Here is a 12,326-nt window from a genome sequence, read left to right as displayed (position 1 = left end):
GAGCAGCTGAGATTGACACTTAAATCAGAATAGCTGGTCCACCTTAAAGGTCAGTTCACCTTAAGAGAGCCTGGTCAGATTAGGTTAACCTATTGTCGCTAATGTCGGGGCTAACCCCCTTCACTTTTCCAGCAGTTGGGGAAACAGGCGAGACTTTTCTTGGTCTTGAGAAGCTGCAGCATTTATTAACTGAAACTGTAGCCTGTACTGTACATTTACTGCCAGACTGACAACTTACTGCTAACCTTTTGCTCTACTCCTCTCACATTCACCGTCACTTTGCTGCCGCTTGCTCTACTTGCTCAACCACACACATTATGCGCTGCCCTAACTGAGCTATGCTTAGAGCAGTAAATTTCACATAGATGAATGAGGAGAAGAAGGATTCTGGGATTTGATGCACTAGTCGATGACTCAAAACAATTCCATGTTAATATAGGGTGTTATCGTGCTTGCACAGTGTGCGAGTGAAAATCATTAGTAGCCCATTGATATTAATGATCATATGAAATTTTAGCTGCAGCAGCGAATGAAAATAGGGGAAACATTGCTAGTGTTGTTATCGGTACTGATGTGCTGTCCGTTGCATTATGGTTGTACCCATAATCACATTAAAGAACACCCCTCAGGTACTGCTGCTAATTTAAATTAAATTTCGTTAGAAGCAGGCTGATACAGAAAAGGCCAGTTATCACTGAGATAGGAAGGACTAGTACCCCTTGTGTATAACAGTAATGAATCATGTGTTGTGGAAAAAGATATGTGTTAATGAGCAAAGCTGATTCAGAATGAAGCCAGACTGAGCTGTGTAATATTTCTTTGTCTAGTATCACAGATGTTTGCCAGATGGCTGTAGCACCTGCGTACACACCTACACACAGATGCACATGCATGAACAGCGATACACAATCAATCCAGGCACACTCATGCATACATACAAACACACATTCCTTTTATTCTATCCATAGGAACCTACACTGACTGTACATTCTTTCCTGTACTTCTAAAATTAATATTAACCTTCACTAACTACATGGTCGAAGTTCAGCTCTTATTTTAAATGATAATTCAGGTTTACTACAACTTAGGTCTTATTTGGCCATCATTTCTATCAGCTTTCATAACCCTGCTCATCAGAGTAATTACTGAGATTGTAGAAAAAGAATTCTGATGAGGTAAGAAACACAGGCAGTCAGATGGTCTCACTGGTTTAAACAAAGCTACAGGTTAGCCAGACTTTGGACGAGAAAACAAAGGCAAACTGTAAATTATGAACTGAAAACACTCATCTTAGACTGTCCTCTTGGTTGACCTTGCATACATGCTGTGGTTGTATGCACACACATAGCTTTTCTGTGCATTGAGGGATTATTATTGGCAACATTTCAGGTATGATCATTTTCAGTTTTATCTCCAAATAAAGCGGTAGGTAATATGGCTAAACTGTTGGTTTGTTTACAACCTCTTTGATTATTTTACTGATTTATTTGATTACTGATTATTTGACTGACTCTTGTCCTGTCAAACTTTGTTTTAGCAATGTAGCTTTTTTCCCAGTTTTTCCTCAGTGACTTCTATCATCATCTATTATCATAACCAGTTATACAAAAACAAGATCTAAGTTGCAATAAATTATAATTATCCATCCAGTAAAACCTAATATTAACGGCTTCACAAAAAAGTCCTCACTCAAAAATCTATATCCTGGTTTTGGTTCTCACAAAGATGGAAATATAAGAACACACACAAACATGCCCCATGGCAGGTAACAGTAAACCCCACTGTTCAGACTCAGACATACAATACCCACATTGTTTGAGAAAAGAAGTCATTAACATGATCAGGCCATTCTGGTAATATACTCTTTTCTTCTCTTTCTCTTCTTCTTGTTCTCTCTTTCTTGCACACACATGCACATGCAGAGGGAGTGGATCAGGTATCCCTCCCTCGGCCATCATCTCATGTGACTTTCATCAACGGACACCTCAGTCTTTCCTCCTCACTTTCTCCCTCTACTCACTCTCTCCCGACATCCAGTTCTTGCTCCCTCCCTGCTGCTCCTCTCCTGCCTTGTGGATGACTTTTCACACTCATTAAAGTGACAAGACAAGCAGAGGGGGGAAAGAGAGGGGCGGAAATGTATCTCAGCTAAATTTGAACCATACCTAGGCTTCATGAACCACAGCTGTAAGCTTAGAAAGGAGGAACAGGGGTGCTGTGTGAGGGATGTTTAATATGCATGGGAGTGACAGAGCAGAGGAGAGTGACCTTTTTACCAGCTCCCATTCACACATCCCCTTCCCACTCCTTCATTCCACTCATCTCATCTCACATTTTTTCATTCCTCTTCGCTGATTGAGGAAGGGGAGAGAAAGAATGAAAGAGGGAGAGAGAGTTACTTCTCAAATAGAAGGTCATAGCTCTGTTTGATAGCCTTTTGTCTCCCATCCAAAAACAGCACTGTTAATAGCTGCCCATAGGCCACTTTATAATGATTGGGCCTTATCTCTAGACACACACATACAGTCACACAGAGACAGCACACAGTGTCTTTATGATGGCAGGCGGGACAATTTAGCTTAAACGGAGAAAGAACTATACTGCTGTTAGTTCTTATACTAACAGTGGTGAAACAAAATGAGAGTTGGCGCATGCTCATTGTGGAGACATGGTCTGGTGCAAAGTATTTGTCTCTACATTAGTGTGTGTGTGTGTGTGTGTGTGTGTCAGCGTATGCTAGAGCAAGGGTGTTTGGAAATGCTCTGTGTATGTGTGTGTGTGAATATGTGTGCTGGGGTTATGGAAAGGGGGACTGCATATTGTATAGCTATATTTATATCTGTTTTTATGATTGTTCTGTTTACTTCTGCACCTTCACCACCCGAATTTCCCTATCTGGGATAATAAAATTTATCTTGACCTTGACCTTGTGTTACATAGAATGAAGCAGGTGAACCCAAGTGCAGACACTCAACGGTGAGGAGACATGGATATGATAGAAACAAAGTATTTGTTGCAAAGGCTGGGGAATGTGGATGTGTGGAAGCTTGGGCTGGTAACTGGGAAACTGGGGCTGGGGCTTGAGCTGGAAACTGGGAACCAGGTTATGAGGCTTGGGCTGGAAGCAGGGAGAGCGGGGATCCAGGGCAGGGAAGCAGGTCTGATGAGACGAGATGAAGGGCAGGAAACAGGGACCGGAGTCGGAACAGGCAGGAGTAAAAGAGAAACGGAGAACAGGATGAGTACTGGAGAACAGACGACAAGGATAAAATGCTGAATAGCAAAAACTAGTAAATAATTTGGCTCGGAGCCTAGCAAACTGACTGGTAGCAGAGTCTACGAACATGCATTCAGCTGAGTCTTTGTAGTCTTTGATTACAGAGATGAGGCGAAGCTGGTGTGGCTCTTTCCTGACTTCAACACACCTGTCTCCATTCACACAATCACCCACAATCACACAGGAAGAGAAAGGGAGAGAGCTACCGGGAGCGCAGCAGCAGGCCAGGGAGACACTGAAATGGATGTAGAGGGTGTGGCAGTTGATGTCCCAGGGGCAGATGTAATACCTTGACCTTGCAAGGCTGCTATTTATCCTGTTTAAAGCTCTGATGCCTGGACTGTGGCTGTGTTATCTTGTATTCTGTCCCATTATGTTAGCCTGATATTTATTGCCTTAAAATGTTGCCTGTCTTTTGTTTTATTGCCTTTGGACAACCCAACTAAACATAATCTAATGAAAATAGATCCTGTTCATTGAGATGTTAAATTTGTGCTTTGCATTAAAAAAAACAACTAAGATTCAAGTGAAAATGACAAAGAACACTTTATAAGGGTGGATCTTGGCAGTCTACTTGGTCTTGATGCACAAAAGTCAAAAGTGACCCATATTCATTTCTTATGTTATTTCATGCATGGCTGAGTGTTTCTTTGCTATATCATTTTATTTCATCATTTAATATTCCACACTTGGGTCAAAAATGACCCATGTATGCAAGTGTGATTTTAAAAGATAAAGACGTACTATAATATTACTTTTGTTAAAATAATTGTTTCAGCAGTGATTTGCACCAAACAATAATACATTTAATATTTTAAATATGTTTATTTGTCACTTTGTCACACATAACATACACATATCACTGATAACCGATAACACTGATATCGAGCCGTAGTGCATCTGTTGTGAACTGTGGTGAATGTGACCGAATAAAAGAAAATAAAACTGATGGAATAAAATCACATGGGCACAGCGCAAATTGCCATCTCAGTGCTTGCATGCCTCACAAATAAAAACTACATGTTTGTGCTCCATGTTTGCTCCACTGGGAACATCAGCTGCTCACTTTTCTGTCTTTTGGCAGCTGGGCAGATTTTGCACTTCTTCCTCTTCACTCGGCCCTCCTGTCTGATGTCCCCCTGTGGCTGGGTGGTGGCTGTGTTTTTTTGTTGTTTTTTTTTATCCCACATCTTCCCATTTCCTCTGTAATATGCTTTTAGAGGTGGGGCGTGCCCTCCATGCGCCTCTTCATATGTGGCATGACAAGCTCTTTGCCCAGCTATTCCTTGATGAATAGCCACTGTGCATTGGTCACAACACCCGTGTAATCACAGTGTTGTGCAGTGAAGTTGGTGTAGGCACTGAGAAGGAGGGGTATGCAAGGATTTGAGGAGGTTTGCTGTAATAACTAAGTTCCCAGGGACCCCAATTAGTTGTCCTTGTATGTTAAATATGTTGGTAGGATGAGAGTTAACCTAATGTTCAAATATTATGTACAAATATCTTTCACAAGATATCAAATATTTCCTTAGGTAAAACAATTGTAAAATGAGACTTACATGCATCAGATGTGCAAAAGCAGCCATGTTGAATTGTGAAATGTGTGGCAGGTGAATAGTTGTCCACAGTAAATATGTTTCTAAGTGCAAACATTTCCAAATATCAAAAGTTCCTATCAAATTCCATAGTGGATACATATGGACAATTGTTGACCCATGTGTGTAAAATTGATGTAGAAATACAAAACCTATGTTTGTTCATAAAGTAAGAAAGGAAAAGTAAAAATGATTTTTGGTATTCAAAAACAAGATATTCTATGAATACCTGGAGTATAAAATCTTGTAATTATTGTTTGAATTACCTGCCATTTTATTCTATTCACTGATAGAGAAGGTCACATTATGAAAAGCTTGTAATAGCAGTCTGTGATTTTGAGTGAAATTTTAAAAGAATTGCTTTTTTCTTATTTTTCCTGTCTGTTTAGTAATGTTTTATTTGAAAGTAAGCTGGCTCAGAAGGGGAGAGACTGAGAGGTCAGATGTCACCCTTATATTGTTCCTCTGGAGCTGTTAGGGTTTTAGTACCTTGGTGAAGGACACTGGATCAGAGTGGAGGATTAAATTTTAGCAGATGCACACACATACACAGGTTTTCATGCAAAGAAGTGTACACATACAACATACATTTTAAGTACCTAATACTTATTGTGAATGTGGGATTAATTTAGCAAGGAAAAATTTTATTCTTGTAGGCTATTACCTCCACTGTCATTCCAGTTCAAATTTTAAGTCCTGCTATGTTCATAGTAATACAGAAAGCAAGAGATGAAAGTGCACAGGGCTGTAACACAGTTTTTGTTGCTGTGCAGCTGTCCAATTAGCATTCCTTGCAATGAAATGTTCTTGGGGGAAAAAAAAAAGGAAATAATAGTTGAGGTGAAACTGAAATGAAGGACAGTTAAGTCAACATTACTCACCAAGAAACTGTAGGAGACCTGTGACTTCTCTCCAGGTGTTGGTAAATTGTTTTCACTGTCAGATGTTGACTTTGGGGAAACACTGACTGACCAAACCATTGGAAAATAACTAAAAACCAATGCCAAAATGTTCCACAAAGTGGATTTGTCACCTTTGTTGTCACCCATCAGTAACCAGAGCGAAGGATGTTGGAACCAAACAGTGTTTGTGTAGGTTTCTGCCATCTAGTTAAGTTTAAGAAAAGCATTGTGAAATGCATTTTGGTGGATTATATAAAGGGGAAATACTGCAGCTTATATTACTGTATGATCAAACTGTTAGTAGGGTTGCTGCTGTGAATCAGTGTCAGCATCCACACTGAGTACACTATATTTAGATATATATTCTTTCACTCCATAAGCACTTGTTAGTAGCCCCCAGCCACCACCGTCTGCTTTTGTAGGGGAAAGACTCAGAAATATACACACACACCTCTGTGAGAGCAGTTCAGGAGCATGCAGGTACTATGTTAAAGGGTAGGGACTGTGCGTAGGAGGAGTCAGGGCCTCATTTATAATGCTGGGGGGCGGATTGGGGTTCTACAGTTGCCATAGAGACCTTTGTGGCTGACTGCGGCTGCTGCTTTCCGTCTCCTATTCATTCCTGAGAGGGAGGCTGTGACATACGCGCACACTCAACACATGCACGACATAGTGGAATCCTACACCTCGTGCATTTTGATAGAAACACACAGACGAAGCACAGGGAGTGCCAGCTGAAACTCCCAACTCATCAGTTTTGGATCTTTTGAACTGTGATCCATGCCTGTATCAAGGTAAAATATACTCCTACGCACAAAACAAATTGTTTGGTAATTAGGTTTCATCTTTGGAATCAGAAGAACAACTGGTTTTTCATAAAACACAGAGCGACATATAGCTGGTATGACAAATCATATCCTTTGACTTGAATGTTGATGCAATTACAATATTAGGTTCATACTTGATACTAGTTGTACAATGATCTGGTATCAGTGCTGTTGCATTATTATTAGTGGGATGACATTCAGGTAACATTTTGAAGTACGGCGGAGACTTTACTCCAGCAGGGAGACAGTTTGGTTGGTTTCCTTGAATGTATGGCAGGAAAAAAACAACAACGTTTGTCTCCAAATTCACAACTTCAAGTGTAAAACTTAAAGATGTTAATCCAAGAACTAATGATTTTAGCAGCTGTGTGCTACAGATGGTTTGTAATAGATGACACATCTTTCCATCTCTGTGTGTGTCGATATTTCCCATAATTGAAGTCTCTCTTAGTCTCACAGTTCATCTTGGCATGTCAAGATTAATTACTTGTATATGCATCTTTTTTTCCCATTCTAGTTATATTTATGTGAGGTTTATACCCCCAAAAACGAGCTCTCACTCTATTTCAGAAAATGCCCAGCCCAGTCACACTTTTGTTAAAATATTTCCTTACATCGCCAGTACAAAATGACTTTCTTTCCATCCATCTGCTGATTTTATGTTTGTGTCAGGTTTAATTTACTGCCCTTCATGATTTCCAGACTTTGGTGAGTGAGTAAGCTATTACAGAGTCAAATGTTGTTGAGCTGGCAGATGTATGCTGTGCTAAAAACATAATTCACCAAAATAAGTTGTTCCTTAAAACATTACAGAGACTTTCTGATGTTATTGTAAGTTGCTGATCTTTTGTTTTTTTTTTTTGTTTTTTTTAGATTTCTTAGGTGTAGCAATTATGATAATGTCAAAATTTTAACAAGCGTAGCTGACTGTTCTGGCAGTGTGTTACACCTGCTGTTTATATCTGAATTAACTGCTGTTAACAACACAGTGACGTACATTGGTACTTACAGTACAATACAGAGAATGAGGTGTAAGTTTCCAAATGACATAAATCAAAGTTTTTTTTTTGTGCAGCATCCTCTGTTCCCACATTGGGTATGGTAGCTTCAAATGTGGTCTTTATTGTCTTGTAGTTTCAGCTAATCAAAATGCACAGCAGCATGTAATTGGACGAGACAGTTAAACTCATTTGTCTGGTAGAAATATTGTTACTATCCTTCGGCCAATTCATGAATGTGCTTTTGAAAGTCTCTGTATGTAGCTGTCCCATAGGCATTATTTATATAACATATCAACATACCACTTCCTTAGGCACAGGGATTTGAATGAATACAATGCCAGACAAAGTGACAAAGGGTTATGCATAATTTAACAAATTTCACCCTGATACAGAACAGGTTTCCCATCTGTTTTGGCATTCAGGCATTACCATGTTACCTTAGAAGGCATTTAAGATTCTTTACTTTTGAGGCATTATATATAATCAATTAGCATAATGCTACTTTAGGTGCAGGGATTTGCATTTTTACACCTTGAGGATTTAAAACATTTGCAGCTGTGGCAAACAAGGTGACAAAGCAGTCTGCAGTGGGGAGCAGAACAGGGCTTTGAAGCGAGGTACCTCAGTGTAAAACAAAGCTGTAATTTAGAATTACAGATCCAGAGGGTTAATAGACCCTGCACAAATTCCCAGCGTCACCTCGCTTTGCAAATCATAGGGGTGGCTGAACCTGCTACTTTGTTTTTCACATGCATGAGATTTATCTTGTCGCAGATACTGCAAGAAAACTCTAGAGAGCAATTGCTAACAGGAGGTAGAGCAGTGAATGGAGGAAAGCCAGGAGTATTGAGTGAATGGAAAAAAAAAAGATTGAGAAAAGAGTGAGAAGAAAGAAGTGCATTCGTAGTAGTACTGTATGATGGCACAAGTTTCACTTATTAACTATTCCTATGTGAACTCACAGCAGATGAGCGGTGCACTGATGCTTTTCATATGCCATAAAGTGTGTGGTAATGCCGCACAGATAAAGGAATTTCCCACTGTGAGATCAATGAACTACTACTACTACATGTATATGTCGGGGGCTTGCTTTTGGCACTAAAATGTATGTGTGTGTGTGTGGGTGAGAGAGAGAGAGAGAGCAAGAACATAAATGTGTGTGTATGAGGGAGACAGGGAAAGAAAGAGTGTGCATATTTATGAGTAAGTGGTTGCTGTAAGGGTGCGTGAAAAAGGGGTGAGAGAGTGAGGGAGATGAATTGCATTGTGCTCTGTGGTGTTGGGGAGGAGAGGGGATTGAGGTTGGAGACTTGAGATAGCGACTGGGGATCAACTCATTCAGAGCTTCAAATGGCTTTGAGAAAACCAATCAAACCAGCATACACTCTCTCTATGTCTTGCTCACACACACACACACACACACACTCTCACTCTCTCAGTCTCGCACGAAATGCACTCAGTCGTACATACACAATATCGTCAGCGGGGTGGAGTTCACTGCACTATTGATCCGCTTCCATGTGGCTATGATTAACTTGAATGCAACATGCACACATCATACACACTCACATACATGTACAAACTCACATAGCGATTTTGGGTTTGAAATCTCATCTGTCTGGCTCATAGCTAGATTACTGATATAGTGTTGTCAGTAAGCCACTTGAATAGCTAATGCAGCAGCACATACACACACAAACGGGGTTGGGAAAGTCTGATGCGTTCCCGAGTAGTTGGGAGATCCTCCGCCCAGAATTGACCATCCATGCAGCCTTAAGCAAGCAGCTCCCAACAGTGAGTCTTAGCATGAGTGTAACCTAGAAGGAAACTGTAGCCACACATAAAATCATCTAAGGCTGCATGCAGACTGACTCAGCAGTGCTGAGTTCATAAAATAAAACACAAGGGTCTGAATTGGTGTATCCATGAAGTCCAATCTGAATAATGCCTAATGCCCATCACATGTTAAAACACTGCAAAGCAGTTTATGCTACTGTGAGGCAGGATTTTACATTTCTAGAAATTATGATAGCAGTCATTTTTCCTCCATGTTAACCACGAGGAAACAGTAGAATTACACCATTCACGTTGTGAAGCAATTTGCACTGGATATTGTGTTATTTCATTGTTCTATGGTGGAGTTAAGCTTGATTCACCCTTTTTTTGTTTTTTGCCTGAGCCCTCTTGTGGAGACCCCCGCTGTGCCACCACAGGTCTCAATTTAGTGTGTGACAAGGCTGTGTGTGTTTGACACAATGTTGTTGTCGGTCAGGGCATGGGGATTCATCTTTAGTCTCTATTATTCTTCCCCCTCACATCTAATTCACCATGCAGTTAGAAATGTTTTTTTTTTCTTTGACACCACTATATTTAAATTGAATCTGAAATTGCTGACATGTTTGGCCACCAGGCGGCAGCGGAAACAAGGTGTTCACACAACAATGATATATTATCACCTAAAGGGTTAAATGTCAATCTTTTTATCAAACTTTTCTTATTTAGATCTACATTTAAGTCCAGTATCCACTCTCCTTTAAGCTCTGTTTATGTTCTTCACCAACTCCTAAGGGGAAATATCTGTCTCTTTAATTGCCCAGTGCTCCACCAGCTAACTTTGTCTGCCATTTGGTGCTAGCAGGTTGTGTACAGTGTGTTTTTTTGAGCTTTTTCACTGAAACAACACTATGAGGGTGGTAGGATTGAATCCAAACAGTTAAGTTCTGAGCTGGAAAAGCAAAACAATGAGCTGAAAGTCTGAAAAACTGTAGAGCAGGGAGATAATTGTCTATAGATTTGTCACTACAAGTTACCCTTTTCATATGTGATCCATGGTTAATACTAAGATTTTGATTAGAGCTGCCTTAAGGGACAAAAAAGTCACTATCTTAAAAGTCAATACACATTTTGTTTACATCCACCTCTATATCTATTTTTTGTTGAATTATGTGCCATTTTTAAATGTGAATGTCTCATTTTTGAACAACACGGAAAAACTACATCTGTCTAACTAATCTGGGAATAACAAACACATTTCGCTGGGAATAACAAATACATCACATGAAGGAATCCCACAGATATCTCTGTTATACAGATTTATAGTTTTTAACCTAGTTTCATGAGGAGTGCTTCATCTACTCCAGCGACTACCCTCACGCTCAACACATCGGATGGGATTAAAGGGTTTTTTTGCTCACACATTTAGAACACTTTCAACCTGGCACTCCACCTCAAACCTTTCCTCACCTGTCAGTCACATTCACGTTAATGATGACGTTTCATTTCAACTGTCGCATAGCTGTCTTCCAGCTGTAAACTGTCTCCATGACCTGCAGCTGACAATGCTTCACCACTTCTCCTAGTTTCACACACACACTTTGTCTTTCTCTATCTCCTTAGGAGCTTCAGTTTGAGCGCCTGACCAGGGAACTTGAGGCTGAACGTCAGATTGTTGCCACCCAGCTGGAGAGATGCAAGCTGGGATCAGAGGCAGGCAGCATGAGCAGCATCAGGTAACATGCAAACCTTGTTTTTCTATGTGTGTGTGTGTGTGTGTGTGTGTGTGTGTGTGTGTGTGTGGTATCAGGTTACACAGACTGTCCCCATCTTTTGTGTGTGGTGGTTGGTTTGTGTGTAGAAAGAATATTTATTTGTGTGTGTAATATTCATAAGTATGTTTTAATTAGTGTATAATCACCTGAAAATAGGAATTGTTGTGCTTTCATTACCTTAGAATGAGCCCTTTATATCTACATAGGGAGCAGGTCCTCTTCTATAGAGCCCATCAAAACACACGTGTGTACCCGTGTACATGTGAGGGGGTCATAACTTCACCAGTTATATCAAACATAGGTTTTGTGTGTATGTGAGTGTGTTTGCACGCTCACACGCACACACAAGTGTATGGGTAAACTTAGAGCATGATGGAACAGGTTCTGTGTCCTTCATGACACCAACGCTGACTGCACCATTATATACCTTCAAGCTGCACAAGTACACACACACACACACACACACACTACAGCATACACATCCAGAGTTTTTTCCCCTCAGATCTTTGGAGTGATGTTACTGGAAAAGAACAGTGTTCCTCCTGCTGTGGGGTGCATCTATCAGCGGGATGGATTGGGACAAGACTGAGGTTACAACATCACACACACAGATAAACGCACTCACACACAGGCACACACACACACACACACACACTCCCACACACACATATCAATGGCAGTTACATGAGGTAAAATAACACCGAGCTTGTGGGGAATTTTACACAAATACTGTATAGACAGACGCACAGCACAACGATGAGAAAGTATGACCACAAGAACGTGCACATAATCACACACTGCACTGACACACACACACACACACACACACACACACACACACACACACACACACACACTATGGCAGTTGCTGAGGGATTGATATCACAAACACTTTGACACAACTCTCAGCAACATTTGCAACATTGCTGAGGCTGTGACAGCACACACCTTCACCCACATATTCATGTTCACAAAAAATTCTTGTGGAGACTTTGCTTTGCAACGAGGACTCGGGTCAAGCCTCAGTATTATGCTTCCAGGAACCCCATTCCTCATTTTACGGCATTAATTAGCATATTAGCCACGGCCCCGATACCCTACTTTGTTATGTTCCCCAATTATAACTGACCTTTCTGCTGCCAAAATTATTTTCAGATGAGGCAAAGAGAGCTCTTA

At 40.5% G+C, this 12,326-nt stretch overlaps 1 protein-coding gene across 6 annotated transcripts in view; it reads left to right on the top strand.

Moving 5' to 3' along the window:
* Nucleotides 1–12,326, top strand: part of ctnnd2a (catenin (cadherin-associated protein), delta 2a) — a 279,187-nt gene that overhangs the window by 94,175 nt on the left and 172,686 nt on the right. For all 6 annotated transcript variants that reach the window (XM_042399032.1, XM_042399031.1, XM_042399029.1 and 3 more), the window contains one exon: nucleotides 10,999–11,111. In XM_042399032.1, the coding sequence (XP_042254966.1) occupies nucleotides 10,999–11,111 (113 nt within the window). The remainder of the gene's footprint in view (nucleotides 1–10,998; nucleotides 11,112–12,326) is intronic.

The sequence above is a fragment of the Thunnus maccoyii genome, chromosome 21, assembly GCF_910596095.1.
Source record: "Thunnus maccoyii chromosome 21, fThuMac1.1, whole genome shotgun sequence".
NCBI lineage: Eukaryota > Metazoa > Chordata > Actinopteri > Scombriformes > Scombridae > Thunnus > Thunnus maccoyii.
This window is presented reverse-complemented; position numbering and strand designations above follow the sequence as displayed.